Here is a 27,158-nt window from a genome sequence, read left to right as displayed (position 1 = left end):
ATGCATGGCTGCAAGCAGCAGGTGGGGTGGCACAAACAGGAAGCCCAGAGCCCACATCTAAACTACAAGCAGCAATCAGAGACAGTGACCACAAGTAGGCTGCAGCTCCATCATGCTCCAGGTGACATATTTCTGTCAGCATGGCCACAGCTCCTAAACCTCTCCCAAAGAATGCTACCAACTAGGGACCAAGTATTCAAATTTCCACTCTACCAGGACATTCTCATTCAAACTGCCACACTGTCAAGTAGGTCAAATTGATGAGAATGTTGCAAATGTAAAACCCTTAGGAGTAATAGGAGATAAGTCCTCATGATTTTAAGTTGGGTATATTCTTTTTTTTTTAACATTTATTTATTCTATATAAGTACATTGTAGCTATCTTCAGACACACCAGAAGAGGGCATCAGATCTTATTACAGATGGTTGTAAGCCACTATGTGGTTGCTGGGATTTGAACTCAGGACCTCTGGAAGAGCAGTCAGTGCTCTTAACCACTGAGCCATCTCTCCAGCCCCAAGTTGGATATATTCTTTTGAAGAATAGTATACAAAAAGCACATACAAGTTAAGTAATAATAGAAAAATTGACTTCCTCAATATTGGAAATCAAATATTAGCACTCAAATTTCCTCTCTCATTTTGGAAGGCCATTCTCCTTTTTATTAGTATAATTTATTCCTAAAATGTAAAACCTTTTACACATACACCCTCTAAAGCTAAATTGGATCATAAGAATTTACCAGTTTTATCAATTGTATTATGCCTAGTTCAATTTTTCTTCATTCTTAAATCAGTTAAATTTTCAGATTTGTTGGCTAAAGAGGTTTATATTGTGCTTATTGTTTTTAATTCTTGGCTACATCGCTAGCTATGTTCATGACAGCCGAATACATATATTTTCAGTTAGCTTTGTATTAAATGTGGTCTCTCTCAGCTTTCAGAACACAGCTATTCCACTTTAAGTACCTCAGCACCAATATCCTTTCATAACTTATTTTTGCCCCCTACTCCTGCAAGTTGTTTAGGTTTTGATGAACAGGAAACAACTATCTTCTACAGATAAAAGTCCTTGGAGCTTTTAGCTTGATTCTCTTGCGGCTCATTTTTTATTCTACTCACTTGTTAGCATATGTGTCTTTGTGGGAATAGTGGTCCTGCCCATCAAAGAGGAGAATTCCACAAGGTAGGAAAGAGTGGGAAACAACCTGGATGTCCTAAAAGGTACGTGAGTACATGTGTGAATGTGTATGCATATGCACACAAAACTATAACAATATTCTAGATATCATAGATGAAGTACATAGCATATTAATGCTAGATGTGTTTTAATATTGTAATTTAGCTTGCCCACTTCATTGTTTTTAATGATTGTGATCTAGTTTTCTTTCAGTTGCTGTGATAAGCACCATGACTGAAAACCACTCAGTGAACATGTACATCTTATATTGTAGGCTCAGATTGCTACTGTCCTTGGCAGTCATCCTATAGTCCTGGTCCTGGCATCTCCAATGTCCTGGGGTATCCACCGAAGCTGAGGCTGTACTTTTATGAATCCCTTCTTCTGAACTCCCATAATACCAAGCCTCAGATGCTCTCCACAATCCCTTTTTGCTTTCAAAACCACTACTATATGGAAGACTTACACATCACCATGGTCATCTTCCAGCTTGAGCTGCAACCTTGGTCCTGTCTAGACCATGACTTCTGTGTGCTGACTCTGACAAAAGAGTTACCAGAAAATTTCACCTTAATGATGCTGGTCTCTTATTAATCACACTTAACTTTTTAAACCACAACTAACTAGCACTGATTATCACAGTCAAGCAAATGTTTTACTTCCACGGATTCCTAATAAAAAGACAATCATACAAACGATCCTGATAGGCCAGGACCAAAAGCCAGGTCTCCATCATCTCTTTTCCATGTACTCTGAAATATCATCCACGATTCCACACCAGCTCATTAAGATCTCAGCGTTCAACGGCTTTTCTAGCCTAAAGCTCCCAAATCCTCCACCTTCCCCCGACAAAACAATCCAAGACATAAAGTGCATATAGTCAAGTCCGTCACAGCAAAACTTCACATTCCTGATACCAGCTTCTTTCCTAGTTTACTGTGATAAAACACTGACCAAAAGCAATTTGAAATGGGGGTAAGTTTGACTTAATGGTTACCATTCATCCTTGATGGAAGTCAAGGCAAGAACTCAAGGCAGTACCTTCGAGGGAGCAACTGAAGGGAAACATGGAAGAACTCTGTTTATTTGCTGGGTGCCCTGGCTGTTGCTCAGCTGCTTTTCTTTCCTCTCTTTTTTTAAAATTTCCATCTTTAAAATAGATTAATAATAGTAATATTAAATAGAATAATAAATAGTCGTACAATTTTTAATTTAATCATTTATTTACTTTACATCCCAATACCTCTTTCCATTGCTCAACCTGTTCTCTTATAACACCCAGAAAGACCAGCACAGAGGAGGTATTGCCCATAGTGGGTGGGGCCTTTCTAAATTCATTAGCAATTAAGAAAATTCACTCAATACATGCCCACTGGGCAGTTTTATAGAGACGATTCCACTTGAAGTTCCCCTTTCCCAGGTAAGTCAAGTTGGCAACCAAGAATAGCTATTATACTCAGTATGTTGAGCAAAATGGTAAATCTATGTGTACCAATCTGGAGAGTATTACCAACTTACTAACATATTTTTGATTTTAAAAAGCATGTTACAATTCATTTTTGTGGTAAGAGTGCTTACCTTGCCTGTATATTTTTTCTTGACCTTGGGTTCCTTGAGTTTCTGACTTTTAGCCTACATTTTAAGAATGTGAAAGATCTGTAAGCATGAGATCCTGTTTCTCTTCTGGAAGGCAGAACCCCAGCAACATTGAAAATAGCACTATGCCCGATGTTTACATTTTGATCTTATCCTTGCTTCATTCCTTTAGCAAGCTGTGTATTCTGTTTGCCCTACGATTTTCTCCCAGGCAGAGTCTAGCTCATCTGACATCGAGAAACAGTTAATATTGATCTTGGTGAATGGTCTCCTTTGATTTTTGCTACAGAGAGATCTCAGTAGAAATTCACAGATATTTTGTTTTCTTACCAAATGGAAAAATATGTTCCACAGTCATTGTGTCCTGTTGTCCAAGCCTACTGTTTTGTAACTCACTGCCTCATCCCTTTCATTTGGCTTCCCTGTCACCATGGATCTTCCCTAGTATTTCATCCTTTATGCAGACATCTTCTTTGGAGCTGAGCTTGGCAGTAGAGTTTGCCTAACTAATGGAGACCATATGCTCTGCAATTACATTTCCCCAACAACATTCAGATTTGTTAGCAAATACTGAGAAGACAAGTTGAGACTCTGGAGCTCAAAGAGCTGTGAGGAGTTGGCACAAGAAGATAAGTAAATCTGCAGTTTCTCACTCCTGGCAATGAGGTCTGCTTGGGGCTGATTTTGTTTGAGGCACTGCCTCTGCTCTCTATTCTGTTGTTTTGATAAAACATCAACAAAAAGTACATTTGGTAAGGATGAGGCTTATTTTTTTTAAACTTAAGGTTTAGTCCATCACTGAGGCAAGCCAAGAGAGAAACATGGAGGCAGATACGGAAGCATAGAGGAAAGTTGCTTGCTGGTTTGGTACTCATGGCTTGTTCAGCTTGCTTTCTTAAACAATCCAGGACCACCTGCCCAAGGGAGGTACTGCACATAGTGGGCTAGGCCTTCCCATATCAATCATTAATCAAGAAAATGTTCTACAGATATGCACACAGGCCAAGTGGTTGTAGACAATTCTCAATTGAGGTTCTTTTCTTCCATATGACTCTAGTCTCTGCTGAGTTGACAAAGACTAATGGGCATAGGTACCCAGAGATTTGGTTTTCAAAGTATCAATCAATTAGATTGTTCTTCAAAGAGCCAAGCAACCTTTTATATCTTTGTAAGGGTAAGCTGTACTCTCTCCCACTGATCAATTTTTAATCTGTGAACCAAAAATGTATTGCTTCTGTCCTCCCGACTAGAGACCCAAAATCATATTATTACATATAGTTTTGTCACCAAGTCCCAATAAAATAATATAAACATTAACATTTTGCTAATGAAGAAGGTTACAATCTCTAGTGATATTAATTTTTGACAGGCTACATTCAGTACATACATGGAACTCTCTCATCAGCATCTTCTTTTCTCAGAAGCCAGGTCAGTCTCAGACTAAGGAGTCTCATGTCCTGTAAAGACTTCTTCACATTGACAAGATTCTGGAAATCTAAAGACTCAAATTACAGCATTGTTATTGGATGTTCTTGACTTGGAAATGATGTTTCATTTCTGGCTGCGTGGAACAAGAAAACCCACCTCTTAAGCAAGCTTCAACCACTGTTTTGATAAGTAAAAGGCAGAGAGACTTTGCTCATTTGTACAGGTAGCAAGGAAGGGTAGCTAGCATGAGAACAGGTGACAGAAGTGATCCAGTATTTACTTCTCAAGGTTCTCTGGAATGTAGGCTGTGTCTTTACAGTCCTATATTCTGGAGTCATCCGTAGCAGCATGTGACCTTTTAGCCCGGTATGGCTCTGCATGACTCTAAGCTTTTCATTGACACCGGTTACCCTTCCTCCCCAGCACTGCTCCTGGCAATATTGGGCAGCAACGTGCCTCACACTTGGAACTGAACAAGCAGCTTCATGGCTGCTGGTGGTACACAATTTCACCTTCAGGCAGGGGAAAGGGGTTAAATAGGAACTCTGCTAACCCTCCCCACACCCTATGTGACAATTACAAAGACACAAGAAACACTCCTTGTTTTAGAACACAAATACATAAATTTTTAATCTGCGAAAAATACAAAATGAAACCATGTACAAGTTATGTACAAACCCTTTTTTACAAGACAAGAGAGTTATCACTGGTTGTTACAGATGACAGAGTTGGGTAGGTCATTTCAGAGCACCAGCATTTATTCTCTTCTCCAGTTCCTGTCTGGTTACAAAATTTATCATAGCCATAGTCACCATGCCAGCAATCAAAGTGTGAAAAACAGATAAACAAACCACACTCTTTTCCCTTAATGAACGTGTTGTAGGCTGACCTCTGCATATGGGTACCTCTGAATTGTTTTTTCCCCCTTTGTCCCCTGAAGAAATTCCAAATGAAGGTTTTGGCGTTAAATGGGGAAAAGTCTCTTTTCAGCATCTGCATGGTGGGATGTGAGCCAGACACTTTAGGCAGGATGTGATCGTACCACCTGGGAACTGAACGCCTTTAATTAGGATTTCCAGGCAGATCTGGGTTTATGTTTGAATGTTGCAGTTCTGGTCAAATGTGTACACAGCGGAAGGAAAAGGAGAACAGAGGTACTGGGGTGAGAAAGGCTCTGGTTTAGTGTAGACCTGGGGCTTGACTTGTCTCATTGTAGGGGCTCCCTTCCCCATGACTACCTCCTCCTGGATGACTACCTCCTGGATCCCTAGGGCAGGAAGTTCTGGGATGCTTTGACAGGCACATGTGTTGTGTGTGTACATTTCCATCTAAGACTCTAAACAGCAGGGCAGGTGCTGTTTCCTAAAACAGGCCCTGGAGAGCTTTGGGGTCAGCTTTGGAGAACAAGAAGAAACACAGAAGTTCCCTGTGGGATAAACAAACCAGGGGGAAAACTCTTTTCAATTTAATATTCCACCTAGGAAGGAGATTAATTTTCAACTGGCCAACAGCTCTCGTGTTTACTCTGGTCCAGAAAAGCCATCAGGTGACCTTAGTATTTTGTGTATTTAGACTGTCGTAACGAGAAGGTTCTGAATGTGCTATACCCGAGGGATGAGGTACAATGGGGGCGGGGGGTGATATGAACTGATAAAAGGAGAGACCACCTCTCCAGACTTTTTTGTGGGTATGTTAGAAGGCATGCTGATGACCTAGATACCCCACATATCCTCCATTTCCACAGTTTAAAAAGTAACCTAAAATGGCCTGCTAGTTTCCCACTTTAATCCACTCTTCATGGCAACCATATGAGATAAAGACAAAGGGGAAATTGGTCCTTCCAGTCTGCCTCATCACTTTTGACTCACCATTTCAGATACCCTTGATCTCAACCCTCATTGGATGCCCCATTTTGTTCTATTTCTAAATCTCCCTCTCTGTTTCCTATTCTCTCAATACTAAATGGATATTCTGTCCTAATCACATCAGCTTGGCTTGCTCTATTGAGGCCCTGAAAACTTGGCTGTAGTCCCTAGACAGTTCTACTGACCTGTTGTCTAGGCCTATACTTTCTCCTTTATTGAAAAACGTCATCCAGGCTTCTCATTTTATAATTACCTCGTGTGTGTGTGTGTGTGTGTGTGTGTGTGTGTGTGTGTGTGTGTGTGTGTGGTATAGGAACCTTCCTTAGGACCAGGAACTCCAAGATCATCTTCTCAGCTCTGCCTGCATTCCCAGCCCAGAACACCTTCACAGTGGGAGTGCATCTCTCCTCCTCTCCTTTGTACAGGGAAGAAAACAACCCTTTTCTCAGCTGCCTAAATTCTTGTCCAACATTCTCATCTTCTCTTCCTTCCTGTCCCTTTGTGTCCCTTTGCACTGCTCTGTCCTTGAGATCTGCAGTAAGCACTTCCTTTGTATAGAACCTTTCAAACTCCTATCCAGCCTTAGACTTCAAGTCGAACTTCCACAAAGTGTCATGGTACTTATTTGCTATGTAGCCCATTCAATAAAAAGTCTTCCTTGCATGTATGTTTTACATGTCTTCTGTTGCCTAGAAGGGACACAGCTGTCCAGCAAGAAGTACCCAGGGATTACTTGATAAATTATTGAAATCATTGATCCATCCACATTCCTGAATGAGCTGGAATGTTGCTCCTCAGCTCACCTAACTCTGAAACCCCATCTAGTCTACAAACCACTTCAAACTGCTTGTTCTTTCATCTCCCATTCTATTAGAGGACAGTGTTATATGCATGTCTGTTCTTTCTCTACTGGCTCTTTAGGGTTCCCCTTTATGTTGGATTTTTAAGCTTACTGCAAGCAAGAATGTGTTATATTCAATCCCCCAACATTCCTTTGACAAACATGTACTGGTGCTGTCTACTAAAGCCCAGTTAGCAGATTACCTGACAAGATGGCATGATAATGCTCACTCATAGTTGGAAGTCCTGTATTCTTGTTTATTCTATGATTTCTTGGTGGTCTACTTGGCATTCGTATTATAGTCATGTCTGTAAAATAGTATAGCCAGCAAGCTTCTTTTTTAAAAAAATCTGAAAATCTATTCCTTCCCTTTAATCTATGCAGTGGATCCATGGCTATTTTAATAATTGAGTACTGCATAACAGGGTAGATATGTAGGAGGAAGGTTGGTGTCCTTCATGGTGAGATGTTGTTGAGTGTTGCTGAGTGAAATTTGCTTGAGATCCCATGCTGCTGAGAGAAGGTTCAGCTTGAGAGCCTATGTTTCTGAAAGAACTGAACATCTCAAAGGCTTCAACCCCCAAAGGGTGCAATCATCACTATCCTTTGTTCAGCCCTTTCAGTGATTCTCTCTGACTTTCTAAATCAATGCTCCAATTTAAATGTGGCTCTTCAACTACCTACTTCCGAGTTTCTTCCATAAACTCTTGCCATACTTTTCTTTTCAGTGAGTGCATGGAAACAAACTTATTATCGAAGGTGAGTTGCTCTACATACCAAAATCACCTTGGTAGCAGTACACCATAGCTCCTTTCATTGGAAAAAAAAACCTCAAGATCCTTGTGCCTTCAGTCAAACAAAGCATTTCCTGTTGGAAAGTCTCTAGAGCCCAACCTATCATTTTTTCCATTCAGGTTCAAGGGAACCTCTTCTCTTCTACTTAGGTACCACCTCCTTCCACAGTTTCTTAAAGTGTTGCATCTACCTTTTTTGTTCTTTTTTCTAACCTTTTGCTATATTCTCTGTGTTACACATTTTCATGCTCAAAAATCCAGTTAAAAAGAATTGTCTAGAAAAAAATTGCTGGGGTTGGGGATTTAGCTCAGTGGTAGAGCGCTTGCCTAGGAAGCGCAAGGCCCTGGGTTCGGTCCCCAGCTCCGAAAAAAAAAAAAGAATCAAAAAAAAATTGCTAAATGAGAATCCTTTCTCCAGCAAGCCATGTGAGCCTGGAATGCAAGGGGATCCTAACAAGAGTCTTTGGCCACATGTGTCCCTTTCTTAATATTTTAAAGTCTTAGCATAAGTATTCAAAAATGAAATTTAAAATATCCTCTGCATTACCTTATTTTGGTGGTAATCTTGGAATTACTAATAACGTGGTCATGCATGGGCAATGGCCAGTTTGGATAAACTTAGTTTAAGTAACCTAAATGAGTCCAAAGGGACTCCTCATTTTATTAAGAAATCATAAGATTTAAACGAGAAATCATTCTGTTTTACAACTGAAAAATACTTGTTAAGAACATGGGGAAAACAGCAGGGACAGAAAGGAAATCTAGTGGGAAAATTGAAAGTGATTCTTCAGTTCTGTGAATTTCTGTGATCTCTTGGTAGTCAAGATGACTCTAAGTCACTTATCTGATACTGATTTTCTTTGTACTTTTCTACCTCTTTCTATCTTTCTTTCCACAGGTTCTCCTGGACGAAAATGAAGCTCAAAACGACACTTATGTATTTAAGCAGCAAAGATACTGTGCTAACATGAGCACAAACAGACGAGTGGAATGGAATGAGAAATAAGGGTGAGTGTAGATGGGGGAACATGAACGGGAATGACACCAGCACAGTAGGGTTGTCCAGACTCTCTCTACATATTGTTGGAGATGTGGGCTAGAAATGAAGAGACTATCCAAATCTTTGAGGCACAAAGAGACAGGGACGGTGGGGAGGGAGGCTGTAAAGAGAAACCAGAATGAATAAAACCAGCTCATTAGTGGTGGAGGTGAATCTGGACATAAACCTTTGTATCTCCACTCTAAGAGCTTTCAAGCTGAAGAGCATAGGAACCAACCTGACTGTTCTTTGTCCAGACCAGAGAGTGGATGTTTTGTTCAACTCGGAAATGCTATATTGATAATATGGCCAGAAGAGCCATAATTACAGCTCTGGAAAAAGTGGTATCCAAGGACTTGACTGAGGCAAGGCAAGCACTGCCTTAGTTGGTCTGAAAGGGACCTTCACCATCTCAACAAACCAGCTTCATGTTTAAGTCACTGAAGCTGGAGGATTTAAAGAAAATTTTAATAGTTAATAGCTAATTATATATGAGTGCTCTTGAACTTCTAAATCAGGCATAGGTGAGCACTTCCTGTTTTCCATTCAAAATATCCCTAATTTCATACATTTTCCCACTCTCCACTTCCAACTCAACCCAAACCATTCTAATTCCTTGATTAAAGTCTTCCAACACTTAATAAACAAACAAACAAATAACAACAACAAACACAAAGTGTAACTTGTAGAAGGAAGTCTGTCCTTCCAGGTGACTTAGACATAATCAATTCATAAACATAAAACACTGTAAATGAATGTCTTCTATTGGTTATAGCAGGGGAGGGTAATTTCAAAATACAGTCACATAGACAAAGACAAACTCCATCCACGAGAAAGATGGTGATGGCAGTGATGTACTCATACACAAGTAGTTTTTGTTTTACAAATGGTCTGATTCCCAAAGTACCCAAGCATCATTAGTCTGCCTAGATAGCTTTTCTGGAACCCTAACCAGGGAATAAAGATCAGAGCCTTCTAATGTGGAATATTTCAAAGAGGACCACCATTGGCCTAAGGTGAATGTGGTTGGAGAGACAGTGTTTTATCCTACAGATGACTCAGAACTCAACCAACAGAAACAAACTGGAAATTTTTCATGTTTTCTTTCGCATTATTTTTAACAAATGTTATTTTTGTTTCAACTGAGTTGCCAAATGGGAACTCTATTCTATACAATCTGAGAATCATGTTTGATCTGTTCCTCCTTTATTACTCTATCGTAGAAGAAAATAGATTTCTACTATCTTGGGTTTGGGAAGCTGCTTGGTAAACAGAGGGAGCCCCTTACTGTAGGAAACTATCAGAGCCATTGTGGTTGAGAAACAAGTTTAGATTTAAATCAATAGCTAGAGTGGGAAATGCTTCGGGTTCCTGCCTTGCATCAAGTAGAGTGGTAAGACCATTATTCTTCTAATGGAAGATTATTTAGGTAAACAACATTGGTCACCATAGGAGATCAAAGAACTAAGACAAATTCAGAGGTAAGGTGGGAACGAGTGTGAAGAAGAGCCTACTGTGGTTCAGGAAGGGAAAAAGAGCGTGGATTGACATGAATGTACTTAGGTAACCCCAATGCAAAATCATGATTTTAAAGGAAGTCTTAGCTTTCAGGAATGCTGTCAAGAATGCTTTCAGGAATCCAATGGCAGTGGATTCTCCCCACCAACACATCTGAGTTCTGTTGGAAACCAAGAAATGTTTATAAGCCCGAATATAAAACTGCTGACATCATTTTAGCCTGAGTAGACTAGTGATTGATTATAAATATTTTTGTGTTAACAATCCAATTGGACACACATTATATTCACGATACTTTTATAGAACTAATTCTACAAAGTGTGACAACAGAGTAACCACAGTCCGACAGGTCACTGCAGGACAATGCCTACAAGGTGGAAGCACAGCTATATTGGCTCTGCAGGGAGTGGACAGAGGTGGAAGCTCATTTTGCTTACATTGGTAATTGGAGTCCTTAGTGGACATATGTTTCCATGGTGATCACATTGCTTTGCTCTGATCTGATTTATACTATCATAACTAGGACCACTGAGTCATGGCCTAAAGAGTTCATGGAAGAGATGTCATAAGACTGTAGGGGCTATTTTGGTTAGTTTGAAAAAGTGTCCACATTTTACATTTTTAAGGAAGTAAAAATTACAGTCACACCCATGCTTCTCCAGAGACCCTGATGATCATATCAAAGGTTGATCACTGCGAAGCTGAAAAGACTTTCTGAGTTGTTGGATTGAAACAGTTGTTGAGGTGACTATACACTGGGCATGCATGCAACAGCAGAGCTCAGACATCACGATTGCATCTGATGGCTAGAAAAATCTTTTGACCACAGGTTGAAGTGGCTGATACATTTTATTTCATTGCTGGTAATTTTCAAAGGCCTTTTTCTAACAGTCTATGTTAAGAGCATGACTTACTTTCCTTTTGGTTGTTACTGGTTTTTGTTTGTTTGGTTAGTTGGTTGGTTGGTTTTGTTTTCGTAAGTATTTTAGCGAGTTTGAATGTTTTTGTCCCAGCGATTCGACCAAGGAAAGCCAGCAAATGAAAATTTGAACAAAAGTCATTTCCTTGACAGTGAACATTGTCTGACTTTTAAACCAAAAATTTGTGATAAGCATGCATACTTCTTAGATCCTATTGTTAGGTAAAACTATGCGTTGATGTTCACCAACTTTCAGGCTAAAAGCTCTGAATAAGGGAAAGAACATTCCAGATCCTCCCACAGTCCACATAACTTGCTTGGGTGACTCAGAAGTATGAAACAAGGAGCATAAAACATGGTGGAGGAGGCCTCACCATGAGAACAACAGAGCCTGCTCCTGGGTGCCTCTGGCTCATGACCTTCATATTCTAGGTGTGCCGATAAACACTTCCTCCCATATCCTGAGCTGGGTGCTTAAACCTGATCTGGCAACTGCAGAAACATTGCAAGAAGCTCTTTCTTCTAAATATATGAACAAAGGATAAGAAACACTGGAGGAAAACTGAAACTACAAAGAGATGACTTTCAACTGTGAAGATAATGAAGTCTGATTTGTAAGAGCTGGTGTCAATGCAGATCAAAACATACACCTGTCTGGGAGAGAGGGAAATAATATTCACCTCCACTTCTTTTACTTTTTATTTTTGATTTACTAAAATATGTGTGTACATTGTTGGTCATCTTAAATTTGTTTTAGTAATCCATTTCCCTTCATTACAAATTGGGGTGGTGACCATCATTCTCCTCGAAAAGAGAGAAAGAAGAGAAATGTGCATTAAGGAATCTGGCCACTTACTCATTTTAATTTTGCATTGCTGTGATATATGGGAAGATATCTGACAATGAAAAAAAGAAAAATATATTTTCTTTCTAATAAATAAAAATAATTTAAAACACTAGGAACTATACATGACTATTTTAGTATGTTCATTTATAAATGAAATAATTTTCTTTCCCAAAATACATGGAAGCAATATTCAAGGCAAAGAGAAAGATCTGTCTAATTTTATTTTCTTGCAATTCTTGCATATTCTAGTGTTTCCACCAGTGATTCAGCATGTAAGAGGAAGAGAAGTCACGTCACCATTTATGCAGTTTGTCAGCCTTTAAAAAAATAGTTCTGGTCTCCTGGGAATCAACATTCATCTTCAACTTCTCTGATTGGAGGGATCAGGCTGCTTGTGGATTTATATTGGTTGATCTGGTTAGCCATGTGGGTACTCATGGGCTTGATTTGAATGTTTCTGGGATAGGCATTATCCGTCTCATCTGTAAACCATTTCTTTTCTGCTAAAGGGCAAAATGGATAGAGAACAAGAAGGAGAAATGAGAAGCTTAATTAGTCCTAGGTTGAGCTTTTGGAAAGTTCATTGAAAATGCATAAAGATAATCAATAGAAGCCGGCAGTGAGTAATTGCTAAGAAATGCAGTGTACAGAAGCCCCCCAGAACCTGAATCATGCCTCTCCTTCCTGTAGTAAGTGAAGAACGAAATGAATGTGCTATAGGGACTGGGAGGCATTGGAGGAGACCAACCTCAGAGACTATGCTGGTATAGATGGACACCATCCCTAGTGCAGAGCACGTGGTTTAGAATCTTTCTGAAGTTTAACCTAGTCCCAGCTTTGCCTCAATTTTGTTATAATAAGCAGACTCAAAGGCTCTTGTTAACTCTACCACTTCTGTCCTTTCTGCATCCCTCTGATGGTATGAGGAAGGGGGAAGACCTTAAAGGAATCTCACAGGATTTGCTGGCCAATGAGAGTAAAAATCAGAATAGAATAGAAAACTGTTCTAAAAGAGACTTGGAGGTGGCTTTTACTTACAGAATGAGAATTCTGTGGGTGTGAAATCATGGAAGGAGTTGCAGGTGGCAGTCTCTCAGCTGACTATAATAACCCAAGCTGTGAGCAGAGAGCTCATGGTGGCTTTCCACTTTCATCCCACCCCATTGCCCCCATGCTAAGAGCTTAGAACAGATATGGATGAGAGAGACTGCTGAGTCAGGGCCTTTGGGGGTCTCTGCAGAGGAGCAGCCTCTTAGCTGGTTGTTTTCCAGGGTCTAACTCTAATCTATGACCCTTTCTAGAATTAAAATTTTCTGAAAAATTAGCCATGTGCACAGATTAGAAACAACGGGCAACAGAACATCTAGCTTGGGAGATTGTAGACTTCATTATGGTAGCTTAGGGAAGGAAGAGGGGAAACAAAACAGCTTTCAAACACATACACTGCCCAAGAGATGGTGATTCATCTAAGGTCCAGTTTTTTTTTTGTTGTTGTTGTTGTTGTTTTTGGTTTTTTTTAGTTGTTGTTTTTTGGGGTTTTTTTGTGTGTGTGTGTTTGTTTTATCGCTTATGAAATCATTTGTATATGCCTTGTGTCTGGTTGTGGACCTATGTGTTAAAATGATTGCCCAGCTGTGTGTGTGTGTGTGTGTGTGTGTGTGTGTGTGTGTGTAGGCCTGTGCACACAAATGTGGGTGTGCTTGTCCATGTGTATACATATAGATGTGTGGTATGTGTGTGCACACATACGTGTGGGTGTGCACACATGCATGCATGTGTGTGTTAGCACATAAATGTTAAGCATCTATGATTACTTCATGATCGCTCTGCTTTTTTCACCATATCTGGTGCCTTGGCTCCTCAATGTAGCTGCCTCTGGGGCTAAGGGAAAGCCTGAGGAAGGTTCAAGAGCCCAGTTTAGCCCTCAGGACACTTGCTACCTCTTGTGTGCTTCTCTCTGTGATCCCTCCTGCCCTGGCTCTCTCACCTATTACAATTAAATTCACTTTGATTTGAACAGATTGGATGATAGGAATTCATAATGCTACATCCTCACAGTGAAGCTAACTGATTAAGTGCTTTAAATTATTCCCCCTGACAGAATGATAAAGTTACAATCTGTTCTGAGATGATCTACAGCTTGCCAGCCTCCTACAGCTTCTTTCTACATTCATTTATCTCTTTGTCAAGCAGAGGTTTTCTTTTTTTTTTTTTTTCCTTTCCCTGAGCTTCAATTCCATAGATCTTTTAAAGTCATCAGCACATCTGAATTATTAATGAGGCTTTAGAGGCAAGACTCCTGATGGGCTGGTTAAAAAAGGTTGTATAGAAATCTGGGACTGTGTACACATCAAAATAATTTCAGCTCCATTTAAAAAACCATTTAGTTCAAGTGTGACATAGATGAACCATTATGCATTTGTGGAAACCAATTTTTTTGTGATCTACGATTAAACTAACCTTTCAGAGAAGAGGAGAGTGTGATGGTTATCGTGCTTTAAAAGCATTGCCAGGTCTCTGAAACAATTTCCAACTACGACTTCCTCAAACAGCTTATGTGCAAAGACGGCTCTCAGAGAGGAGCCTGGTGTTTATGCTGTTTGCCCAAGCTGCCCTTGGCTCTTGGCTGAACAGTTACCGAGAACAATTTTGCTGAAGGGATTTAGTGCTGGGTTGTACATGCCAGGTAGGAAGAGCAAGCCTCACTGATTGAAAGGAGGGTGTGTTTTGGGTGAAAAACCAAACAGCTGCAATTTGCTGAAATTTTTTACAACTGCTGCGGAGAATAATTGTTGAGAATTTAGTATTTACAGTTCAATTCAAAGGGGGCATTTTGACCTTTCACCACGGAAAGAGTATCAATTTCCTCCAGCTGCCTTTAAGAAAGACAGCATTCTTGGCCTCATTTAAGCTCCTTTCTCTTTAAATTTCTTGCCCAAAAGAGAAAACCTAGGCAGTATAGCCCATGTAGTTTGAGACTGCAGCTTCAAGCAAGGAAAGGGTTGAAGCCGAACACTTCCTCATTAGGAGGTGAGGGTCTCACTGTTTCTGAGAGAACGCTGTATAATTACAATGTCTCCTGAGCTCCAAAAGCCTAGGCTGTGGGAGGCCTGGTCAAGTAAGATGTTGAGGAAATGAAGCTAGTAAGATGCTCTGGACATTGTCTAAAATGTTTGGGGACAAATGTCTCCTGGACAGCATCAGAGGGGTTACATTTTAATGGTCATCAGCCACTAGGCTTCTGTGGAATGTCCTTCAGGTAAGATGGGAACAATTTGGCACACAGAATCTTGCCATTTAAAGGCAAAGCTGTGCCAACAGATCACTGCAAAACTGGGCACTAGAAATGGGACTCAAAGCAGGAATTCTCATAAGTACTGAAGTGGTTAAGGCAACTCCACTTCGATGCTGCGCTGATCTCAATGCTCTCTGTGTCCTTATTTCATACCTGAGACAAGAAATTCTGTGATTTCTGGGGGCCTTCTTGGTACCAGACCCAAAATCAAAATACAAATACAAAATAGAACACCCATATTTGTTCATAAACTTCTTGTGTTTGATATATGCATGATAGCCTCATTCCAGGGATACTGTGTGACCTGTCAGGAACTTGTATCATAAGGCACTAAGAGATAGGGAGGAAGTGACATGCCCCTTTACCTGGTGAGCAGACTGGTATAACAAAATACAATTGGGAAAGATGACTGCCACACAACTGCAAGTGTACCACAGTGAGCCAACTAAGCTACTATGTACACTCTGGACAGACTATGTGGAGGTGGACTAATGAAATAGCACCAGCTTGTGGGCTAGAGTCAAGTACCCCTGGATTTCTCACATACTATCTGCTCTGAAAAGGTTATGCAAAGTATCTTATTGTTATTCATCTTCTCTACAATAGGGATGAGAAAATAACTCCTAATCTTGTTGACTATGTCAACGGAACAGGCATCAAGGACTTACTACACACTCAGCTTCAGAGTCAGCAAATAATATTTGCTATGTTTGTTACTGTTAGGATTCAGGCACTGTATTGTAGTGACTAAGCAACGTAGACTTTGGTGTTCTTCATATTCCATATCTGTCATATGGAGATTCTAATAACCCCAACACCTGGCTTTATTATGAGAGGGAAATGTGTTTACAACTGTAACTTGCTGAGTAGCTGTGATGACTGCCTTAGGCATTAGCTCTTTGTTTAGCATTGCTGTGAGTATGATGTAGGGGTGGGTTGTACTTTCTGAATGTTGTGTTTGCACATCAAGTTCTTCAATGGAGGAGCCTGAAGCAGAGACCTAGGGTGTATAAATTGGGGTCTAGACTGAAGAATGAAGATTTTAGCAAAAGAGATAACACAGTAGGATCTTGTAAATAGTCTTCATCTGGAAGGTGAATGTTATGCTGGTGAGTTCAAGACTGATGCAGTGGGTCCGTGTTTCTGACGCCAGTTTTTACCTGATGGATGTCCTGCCGCTTGGAAAACCACCAGCATCTTCGATTGCTAGTATAAAGAAATGGCTGGTTTAGCACAAGGGTTTAGACTTCCTTCTTGAGGAGAGTTATTAGGGTAAAGAAGGGCTGAACCACCCAAAGCTCCCAAGGCAGAGGAAGAAACCATTACACTGTGAACACGGGACTTTTGTTGGCTTTGTTGGTGGTCAGCATTGTGGGTTTTAGCCTTTTCATAAAACTCTCCAGAGAAGATTGCTGAATCAGGGAACTGAGAGCACAGTAAAGGAACTTGGAATAACTGGCTCTCTGTACCACCAGGAGCTGAGGCTTTGAGAGCAAAGGCATGGAAAGGAATACATTTGAATACAGAGGACAATGAGACAGCAATAGCTACAAAGAACTCCAACTTATAAGGGCAACTTCATGGGGTTTCCTGGATTATGTTTGTGATAGGTAGTGTGATAAGCTTCCTACACTTAGAAAACCTGATGCCTCCCAGGCAAAACTATGTGCCTAGACTCCTTCTCTACAACCTTAGCAGAACATAGCCATTCCATACACAGAAGCATAGTTTCTACCAGACTCTGACAAATTTCCTCTTATCGCATTTCTCTGTAATGGACCACTATGACCGTCCATCCTTGCATCCAGCCAAACCCTGAGGATACTCTTTCGTCCTAGGTAACAGAAGTTTCTCCTGCTTACTTCCACGTGCAGTCTCCTTATGGGAGATACTTATCCAGCTTAGTGACAGATGCCCACAGCTACTCCCTTATCATATTATGACAAAGCAGAGATTGGCTGATGGAAGCTGGTGGAGAAATTGATTTGTACCCTGTCTTATCTTCTGCTCCCAGAAGTTTCTGTACTTTCTTGTTCTTCAAGGAGCCTGTTGCTATAGGAACCTGGAAGGTTGATATAATTGTCTCTATTGGGATATAGACACCTTTAAGGCATTCCTCATGCTGAAAGACAGTCAGTCAAAGGTTCCTCTGGTCACCTAGGATCTCAATAATGCTGCCAACAGGCATAGTCAGTCTCTCTAGTCCCTAAGCTCACAGGGCTTGTCCCCCTGGCTTAGAAACAGAATCTGGCTCCAAGAGCCTGACACCAGCAAATCAGCTATGTCAACACCTCAGGCATTAATTGCCACTTTTCCAAGAATAAACCAAGGGGATGCAGATAAAGTATAAGACAGTTTAAAATGTAAAAATGATTTCAAATACATAGGGGGTGTGTGCCCGCTTTAATATCCTGAGTTTAATATCTTAGCCTTAATTTCATAATGGAATTGGAAACATCTCCAAAATATAGGGGAACTGGGTTTGTTTCAACTGGATTTGAGAAGGACCCCAATGGTGGCTTTTAGGGATGTTGACAATTCCACAGTTACCAGACAGCGGGGGCAAAGCTTTTCCTCCTCCTCTCCCAACTCTCTTAACATCAACCCTTTCTAAAGCCTGAGCAAAGCAGTCTGAATGGCTCACAAACTGCTTCTCTTCCAGAACTAGGGAAATCACCACACTCCAAGTTGTGATTTTTATAAAATGTATGCATTTCTCTTTTCACAGTGTTCTCTCACTTTCTAACATTCCTTGTTTGTTTCTTGTTTGGGTGAGGGAGAAGTAGGGAAGAGACAATGAATAAAGGACCCATGTGCCTCCTCCCTAAGGAAGCTTTTCTTCTCCTGAAAGAGGGAGTTTGCAGTAAAATGGCAAACAGTGGAGGAGAGACTTCACTCTATTAAAAGTATAATATAGAAGTTTCAGCTAATAAAAGAGAAGTCACCATGATCCTGTTGCCACCAACAAATATATCAGTAGTTACCTCTGATCAATTCTCAATGATCTTCAATTATGCAGTGGGGATTATGTGCCTAAAGTCCAGAGAAAACTCCCAAATTTCATCTCATGTCACAGTTTTTCCCCATTCCAGTCAGTTACAGTTTCATCTACAGGAGCCACTAACCAATTGCATTAAAAAGACACTTTGGATTGGCTTCTGTCTGCCCCATTTGTGGTTGGGATTTAACAAATGTCTGAACGGCATGTGGCAGGAGACATGTGTGAGTTCTTTCTAGACTGAGTCATCAGCCCCATCAGAACTGGGCTTGCACTCTCAAGTGGATTCATACAGTTTAACAGCTTTAACTTTGGTTCCTACTAATCAAACAGGTAAACAGACCAATGCATTTGCCATTAATAATCCTCCTCCTACAATGAAAGGAGGGTCCACTATCAACAGAGAGGGACGTCTGTCAAATAGAATAGCTGTGACTGTCTTACAAAATATCTATCAACCGGCATCATGGTTCAATTTTGTGGGTCTTGCCAAGATCAACACAGAGATGTGAACAGACCAGTGGGGGCTGAGTTTGGGCAGTGGTGATGGGGAAAGTGGAAGAAGCTGGGTTTCTCAATGGGAAAATGCTTTTGGACTTGGGGCAAGGTACCAAGGTGGGCAGGGAGGCCACGTGCAGATTTGAAGGCAAGCCAGATGGAGAGAAGTTACCCCCAGATTACCCAACCCCCAAGAACACCAAAACAAACTCTAAGGGATCTAGCCATAGCAGCAGCACAGCCTCATTGCGCTGAGCAATTGAGAGAGTGGAGGAAGAAAAAGAAGGAAGGAAGGAAGGAAGGAAGAGAAGGAGAAAGGAAGAGGGTGGAGAAGCAAAACAAAAGAAAGAGAACCACAAACAGAATAATTTAAATAAAAATAAACAATAACAGAATAAAATTTGTAACTCCTTTTTTTAATTCCACAAAAGTTTCACAAGGACAACGTTATAGAAGAAAACCCCCAGCAGTGGCTAGGTCATGCAGAACCATTAATTGTCATACCTTGGCCCATTCTAGTCATCCTTGTTGCACTTTAGAGAGAGAAGTAAGCTATGTGAGTTTTACAATGCTTTTAAACTGTCATATTTCCTGTTGAGCACTTTAACTGGCACATTCGTATAGTTATAAATGTTCTGAGGGAAAAACCTCATAACCTCCTTTGCAAAGAATGCATGAAGATCTCTCATGATCCAAAACTAGGGGACATGTATGTATATATATATATATATAAATATATATATAGTTATATATATATATAGTTATATATAAAGAGATAGCTAGATGTCATATATAAATCAAATACATAAGGACAAAAATCATTTAAAAAAAAACACTTCCACTCACAGGACTTTTAAATTTACATGTATACAATGCCTCCCCACCCATTGCTGGTTGGAATACTGCACTGCCCCTGTCTTTGGTGTTGGGGAAGGTGGAGGTTCTGACAGAGCCTCACCATTTTTGTCAGTAAAAGTGCTTGTCAATCACACAGCAAGCAAATCTCCAAAACCATCATGCTGGAGGGGACAGGGGATAAAAATCTAAACCCAAAACATTCACCATAAAAACACCTTTTAAAAAAGAGATGCTAAAGATATGACAGATATCCCCCCTCCTTCCTAACCCCTGTTTTTTTTCCCCAATGGATTTCTAAGTAAATATCTCAATTAAATTCATATGAGCCCAAGGCTAGTCCACCCATACCCAAATTTGGTTATGGTGAAGTTGGCCAATTCCTAAAACATAATTTGCATGCATAAAACATCTGATAGTTGCATATTGGGAAAAGGTATCTGTCAATCTTCCCTCCCTTGCTGACTAACAGATTTTTTAAAAAGAAAGAAAAAGAAACAAAAGAAAAATATCAACTACCGCAATGTGTTTGGCTCACTGTTCCAGCGTCCTTCCAATCTTACAATGAAGGGGAAACTCTCTCCCCCATCAGTCATCTACCCATAGGGATTGGCTGTGTTAAAAAGGGTTACCTATGCTAGACCTTTCCTGCCAGCCTTCTGCTTTGGGACAGAGCGTCATACAGCTGTGCCGGCAATTTAAATGTGGTCGCTAGCTTTCGTGTTTCTTGAGTCTCCATCCTCCTACGTTCTGATTTTTCTAGTGAGTCATCTCTTACAGAAAAGCTTATCTGCCACTGGGTCTGTCTCCTTCCTGCTCCACCACTGCCCCAGCCTGAATTCTACTTGGCATGGGGGCCCTCGTTAGTCAAACAAAGGGGAGTAAAAAGGTCCCTTGAGAATGTATGGAAAATACTTGCTCTCTTCTGAGCGTTATTTATTCTGTACATAAGGTAAGTGGTTCACCTTTGAAAGGATGTAAAAGTCCCAGGAAGGTAGTTCTTAATGACTTACATCTGATATTTATGATACATATGGCTTTTCATCCCAAATGTCAAAAGTGAAAGACAAAACTAGCTATCCCTATGGCAAGCATAAGGAGACAGAATCACAATTTAATATGTGATCAGACCTCTTTCCAGGTAAATGAAATGACTAAGATTTGGTACATCCAGGAGTAGAAACCTGTTTTTCTCTCTGCATTAAAGTTAGAAACATTCACTTAAATACCTGGAAGATGCTAGCTCTGAGACAAAAAGGCTTTGGTGAATAAGTTAAAAAAATTCCCGATGCTCTCTCACAACAAGCAGATACTTAATCATCTTTTGAGCACACTTGGAAAGCTGCTCAAACGTTTTCTGATACTTCAGCCCAGAGTGGAAACAATCAATGTGTTTTCATTTCTTTTGGTTGCTTGTTTCAAACGATTGTGTGCTAACTTATTGTGTGTATATAAAAACTGAGAGAGAGAGAGAGAAAAAAAAAACAAACAAAAAAATGAAAAGCAAAACCCAAAGCATTCTGATGATCCTGATAAACCAGAATAAACCTGCTTTGACTAATTCACAGGTGTTCCCTTCTAACCTGTGAACTCATTCCTGCAGTGAGCTATTTATGTCTGGAGGATGCCTTTGGGTTACTTTTCCCCTAGAATCATAAACAACTTTTGGTCCATCCACTTATTTGCTGTTGTGCTCAAGGGTTTTATGGTGGTGAAATAAAAATGACAACCACATGCACACTATCATACATATGCAAAATGTGTTAAAAAAAAAGAAAGAAAGAAAAGGAAAAAAAAAAAGAGGGGACTACAGGGAACAGGAAAGTTACTCTGCTGGAATACCAACTGGGGAAATGAGTAGCAGATACAGTTTCACACAGGGGTGCCGGTGGCTACACATATCAAAGCCGCTCTTCCTGAACGTACTTCTGTTTGTCGCGGGACTCCCTGGACTTGGGCCGGTTTGGCCGATTTGCTGTGGACGGGATGGAGTGGACAGAGGAGCTCTTCTTACTGGACGACTGTGAGGAGTGGGAGGAATGAGACAGACTGGCCCGGGATTGGCCAGCGTTGTGGTCAAACTGCATCAGGCAGAAGATCAGGTCTGTCGGTACGAGTTCAAACTCGTAGGGGGGATTGGTGATGACGTACCTAGACAGAGAAAGCAAAGGTATTGCAGGATGAGTCAAGCAGGCATACCACTGACCTCACCTGTACTCTAAAAGAACTAATTCCCTGGCTATGTCAATCTATCTGAGGAACTGAATGATGTACTTGGTCCAGTCACCTCAAATTCGCTTCCAAATTAAAGGAAATCTTCATGTTTAACTCAACAAGGCAGCCAGAAGTCCAAGCAACGGTGCCAGGTTAGAGGTGGTAATGGAAAAGCCACATCATCATTTATGTGGGCCAAATGTCCAAGGGTCAAGTTCATGACAGTCACCCAACTGCATAGTAACTTCCATTCTAGAATGTCTGCCTGGTACTGCTTTAACAATAGCCCCCTCGTTATGAAAGTCTGACCTGCCTTCTGCCGATTAGGTCAAGCTTTCTCTCGCTGACACTAGCCATAATTACAATGATCAGCACATTGCCTCTGCAGCTATGGATCTCAAAGTGTGGTCGCAGAAACTCCCTGGAACCTCAGAAAAATGCTGGTTGTTGGTCTAGGGATGTAATTTAGTGGTAGAGCATTTGCCTTGAATGCAAGAGGCCCAGGGTTCAATCCCTAGCACCAAAAAGAAGGAAGAAAGGAAGGGACAAAGGAACAAAGTAAAAACAAAAGGGGAAACAGTTTAGTAACCACCCACCACCCCCACCCCCACCCCACCCCCACCCCTCCTACCCCCCTACCACCCTCCCCCATCTATTGAATCACAAGCCCCAGGGTAGGGCTCAGTAATTTGGTCTTTGGAAACTGGGCAGAGGAGTCTCCTACTTACTGAGGTACAGCAACACATTAGTCCGCAACAAATTTTAGCTAAATACTGTAATTCCCAAGCATTAAATATATAAACACTGTTACGTAATTTTATACGTGCATGCATGCTTTTTCCTTATACACACCTGAATTTACTATATCACACTATTTTTATTTTAACACCTCAAATGATTGTATTCTATAGATCTGAGAAACACCTTAAGGCCCTCTTTTTTTAGAGTGTAGTAAACAAACTCATGGGTTTGAGTAATTCTAGGATGCATCCTTAATGTTTTTCCTGCCATGAGTTTATTAAATTAAGGCATATCAGAAAAAAGCCCATAAATTTAAATATATGAAAGAAAGTGAGTCAGTTATGAAATACATGATGCAAAACTATCAGCAATGTGAATTATCTCCACATTAGGAAACAAGGAAGTTATGCACAGAACCAGAGCTTGAGATTCTGACTTCTGCAATGGTAAAGGAGCTACTTCGCAAAGGACTAATTCTTCCCTCAATGGCTTCACCTGTACTATTAGTAATTAAAAAATCTTTCTCATAACTCCTCAGCTTCATATCAGATTTGATGTAGGCAGTATGTTGAAGGCATGCACACAGAGACGTTTGCCTGCAGGAGACAAGAGAAGGCATCAATACCATTGCACTCAGGTGAGATGGCAGAGTGAGAACACACACTCACCTTTTTGTACACTGGCTGGGGGTGCTGAGGTGGGCATCTCTCAGCCGGTAAATTCCAAAACAAAGCATGTTATATGTTTTCAGAGCTTTGCAGAACAGATCACCATAACAACCACCATCCTGGGACACAACAAAGGGAGTGAGAGAAACATCAGTTTTTATTTGCTTGGGAATCGAGGCCTGGGGGAAAGCGAACTTTTTCATCAAAATACAATTCCTTGTCTCTGGAGCTGAAGATCTATGCCAAGAGACTGTGTGGCTGAAGACGTCAGTGTGGATAACAACCTGGACCCAGAATCCTTTGACTTTAAGGATCTGACAACTATGGGAGCTTCCTCTGGTGTCCCCACAGGTCTGTCTGTAGCTCAAACAAGCTTCTGTTTTTCCTTTACCTGAGGGGTGTGTGTGTGTGTGTGTGTGTGTGTGTGTGTGTGTGTGTATGAGGAGAGAGAGAGAGAGAGAGAGACTGAAAGGTCTCAGTTGTATAGCTAGAGAGTCAAAAGGAACCCTACAAAGTAAGGATTCTATTTGTCCCCCACTCGAGTGTGTCCACTGTGATGGGACTGTGATATCAAAACTGCCCAAGTGATAATGAAAACTGCTGCAAGAATAAAAGAGACCCCACAAGACCTATGTGAGAAGACTCTTTCAGAAAAGGACAGTGTGAAAAGCACAATTTGCAGACCTCTGAGATGTCTAGAGGGATGAGGGTGTGGGAGTCTACAGGTGAGATAACTGGGATTCGAGATACTAACTGGTTCACAACTGCACCCCAAGTTCTGGGGCTCGACTCACAAGGTGAAAACAGTGTTCACGTTTGGAAATAAGTCAAAAATTCTGGGCTTCTTGCAGACACATGACTCAAAGTAGACTTTATTACAGAACTGCATGACAGAATGGATTTGTTCAGAATAGAGAGAGACTATATTTGGCTTTGATATCACTGGAATTAGGATGATGGGCATTATATTAGACTACAAAGGTTCTAACATCTTATGACTGTTGAAAATACTAGTCTGATTCAGGTGTATTAGTAAGGAAGTGACAAGGAAAAGAGCCACCAATTATGGAATTCCTTCTAAAATGGCCCCAGATTAATATAGGTCCTGGCCCACAGACGGGCCTATGTTACAAAGCAAGGCATTCTCCATAATGGGGCATTCTGGGCAACAGTATATTTTGTTAAATAGGTATAAATATCCCCAAGACTCATGGTTTCAATCCTTAAACTCCTTCTTCAGGAGAGTTTGGAATGAAAGTCAAGGTGGGACACTTCTTGAAATGCCTGACCCAAGGAAGTACACAAAATCCCAAGGGAGATTCTGATATCCTCCACTAAAGGAGGCCTGGGAAAGGTTGACTGGGTCTAGATTCAGAAATCCTAAGACCAAGGTCTTGAATTAGAGACATCAAGACATCAAAGGTACCAGTTGAGACCCTGCCACTTTGGCTAATTGTTCTGGAAACACAGGACAGCCTTGATGCTTCAAAACCGACCAGTGCGTGGATGATACTATGAACAAATTATCCTCAAATAGAGAATAGAGCTGTTTCTACAGAGACCAGCGACTTCTCAGAAGTGCAGTACTGTGGCAAGATGCTGCAAGGCCAGAAGCTCATTGCCTTATAGTGGGCTAGTTCTGGCCCTCCAGAACAGCCGTCCCTGCCTTGTCAGAATCTTTCTCTGTCAGAACTAACATCTTGTGACTAATACAAACATTTTGAAATCTATTAATTAGCAGACCACTAACTTCCACTAGGCCAGAAGTTAAAAATGTCACCAGACAACATCCAGGGCCTATAGGAAATCTCCTAGACTGCTGTATCTGCTTCTGGTATCCCCAACAATGGATTTTAAAGTTGTCTCGATTTATGGCTTTCTTGGTTCTATGAAACTATGTAACTTCATGAATGAAACTGCTTTCATGTGGAAACAAGGAATTTGGGGTATATAAGTATGTGTTGTTTCTTAACCATGGTCCCTCCAAATGGCTCAGAAATAAACTATCTCTTATTCCCCTTTAAGATGAGAGCTGTAATTTTTGTGTCAACAGTATATAGATACAAAACTATGACACTGGGATTTGGGGCCAAGCATCCCTATTTTCAGGTAGAGTCAAAGCTGAGTGGCTGGGTTATCAAGATGCTGCTAAAATGCTCACCAAACCTGGCTATGTGTTGTTAGCACCTGCCCCTTTCATCTCCGTGAAGAAAATACCTGAGGAAGGCAGCTGTGGAGGAAAGGCCCTTAGCTTCAAAGCCTTGATGCCTTGGTGCAAATGCCCTATGTCTCAGTTGCCAGAGAGCAACACATCAAAGATCTGGTAGGTGAATTTGCAGTAATATCTCTGCATAAAGCTTGGGGCCTGGTGAATAGGGCTCCATAAATTCCACTTCCATTGCAGAGGAAGAGAAAAACGTAGGTGCCTAGCTAGTCATCATCTGACACAGTTCATTCAGCTCGCACTTGCTGCAAACACTGGGCTCAGGAGTTATCTAAGCTGTAGACTCACCCCTAAGTCCGCAAAGGGCCCATCCAACAGGGCTAACTGGGCCACTCGGCAGCGGTCCCTGTTGGCTAGTGTCTGCGGAGTGCTGTAACCCCCTCGAAGTGCATTCTCCTCAGCTATTAAAGCTTCGAGCTCTGGCGTGGCTCCTCCTGTCACCAGGGTCCGTATTAGGGTGAGGATATTGTCATTGAAGTATGTCTGGAAAGAGAAGGTAGAGGAGAGGCATTCTTAAACCAACACCAGAAAGTGACATCCAAATTACAACTTTCCTTGGTATCTCCCATGAAAGATTCTGGCCTGTCTCTTCAAATGATTTTCTGTGGGAAGGGAAAACACAGCAGCTTCCAATTATTCCAGTCTTTTCTCTCCCACTTGGATCTACTATGGAATACATACTTAAATTTTTTTTTCAGAGGATTCTTCTTAAAAGGAGAATGCCCCTTCCCCCCCAAAAAATTGCCTTTGGCAGGTATACAAATACTACCTTGCCTCTCCTCTGTAAGCCTAAACATCAACTCTGTCACTGGGGACAAAATAAATGTAGTGTGCCTAGGCTACTACCCAAAGGAAGGTAACCCCTGAGAGCCTATCACCCGTATGTTAGGGGGCCACCCACAAATGGCACAACTACTTTCTGTATGGAATGAGATGCCAAGAGAATCTAGGATGACACATTCTACACTTTGTCATAGGCTTTGATAATGGCTGGACCCAGAAGGCCTTGCCAGTAAACTGGCTGCATAAATCTATGAGCCAAGGAACTTACTGTGCATGTCTTAGGATGTTTGCCAATAGCCTCAGTTGTCTGAGGCAAATATAGCTGATTAAAGAACTTTCCCCTACAGGTACATTTCTCTCCCACCTAGAACGTAGCATGTCTGTCTGGAAGAAGGCAATGGGGGCTTTAAAAACTTAATTCGGGTATAAGAAAAGACCTTAAAATGGCACGAGTTACCCAACCGAGTGTGAGGAAATACAAGCTAAAGGTGGCTTGTTCCATTTTCCTCCATGAGAAGAAGGCAAAACATCTCAATAAAATCAAACCCAGTCATGGCTACAGCTTTTGAGGATCTATGTGCCTCGAGAGTGCATTAGAAAAGAGAGGTGTGTTTTATCTGCAACTTCTTTGAGAGTTTACCTGGCAGTGAGTCATGGAGAACAAAGCAGACTAGGATGAGGATTCATCCCAGTCTGTCACTAGCTCTTCGTCATTCTGTCCTGGGCATCAGTGCTTACACTCAAATCAGCATGGCTATTAAGATTGAGTTTATATGCAAAGAATTCCACATGGACTTTAAAGTCAAAAAGATATTGCTGGAGGGCCTGGATTTCATGTTCCTTATTGAAGCACTCA

General features: G+C 41.0%; 1 protein-coding gene across 21 annotated transcripts in view; it reads right to left on the bottom strand.

Annotated features, from left to right (window-relative positions):
* Nucleotides 1-4,806: 4,806 nt before the first annotated feature.
* Kcnma1 (potassium calcium-activated channel subfamily M alpha 1) overlaps nt 4,807-27,158 on the bottom strand; it is a 705,305-nt gene continuing 682,953 nt past the window's right edge. For 5 of the 21 annotated variants that reach the window (XM_087586671.1, XM_087586673.1, XM_087586675.1 and 2 more), the window contains 5 exons: nt 25,808-26,002; nt 23,296-23,414; nt 21,599-21,823; nt 19,322-19,350; nt 11,865-12,529 (listed from right to left, as the gene is read on the bottom strand). In XM_087586671.1, coding sequence (XP_087442797.1) covers nt 12,375-12,529; nt 19,322-19,350; nt 21,599-21,823; nt 23,296-23,414; nt 25,808-26,002 — 723 coding nt within the window. In that variant the 3' untranslated portion in view covers nt 11,865-12,374. Of the gene's footprint in view, nt 12,530-19,321; nt 19,351-21,594; nt 21,824-23,295; nt 23,415-25,807; nt 26,003-27,158 lie in introns of all 21 variants that reach the window. The other 16 variants (XM_087586686.1, XM_087586678.1, XM_087586684.1 and 13 more) reach the window with 7 other exon arrangements.

The sequence above is a fragment of the Rattus norvegicus genome, chromosome 15 (genome assembly GCF_021556685.1).
Source record: "Rattus norvegicus strain SHRSP/BbbUtx chromosome 15, alternate assembly SHRSP_T2T, whole genome shotgun sequence".
NCBI classification, from domain to species: domain Eukaryota; kingdom Metazoa; phylum Chordata; class Mammalia; order Rodentia; family Muridae; genus Rattus; species Rattus norvegicus.
This window is presented reverse-complemented; position numbering and strand designations above follow the sequence as displayed.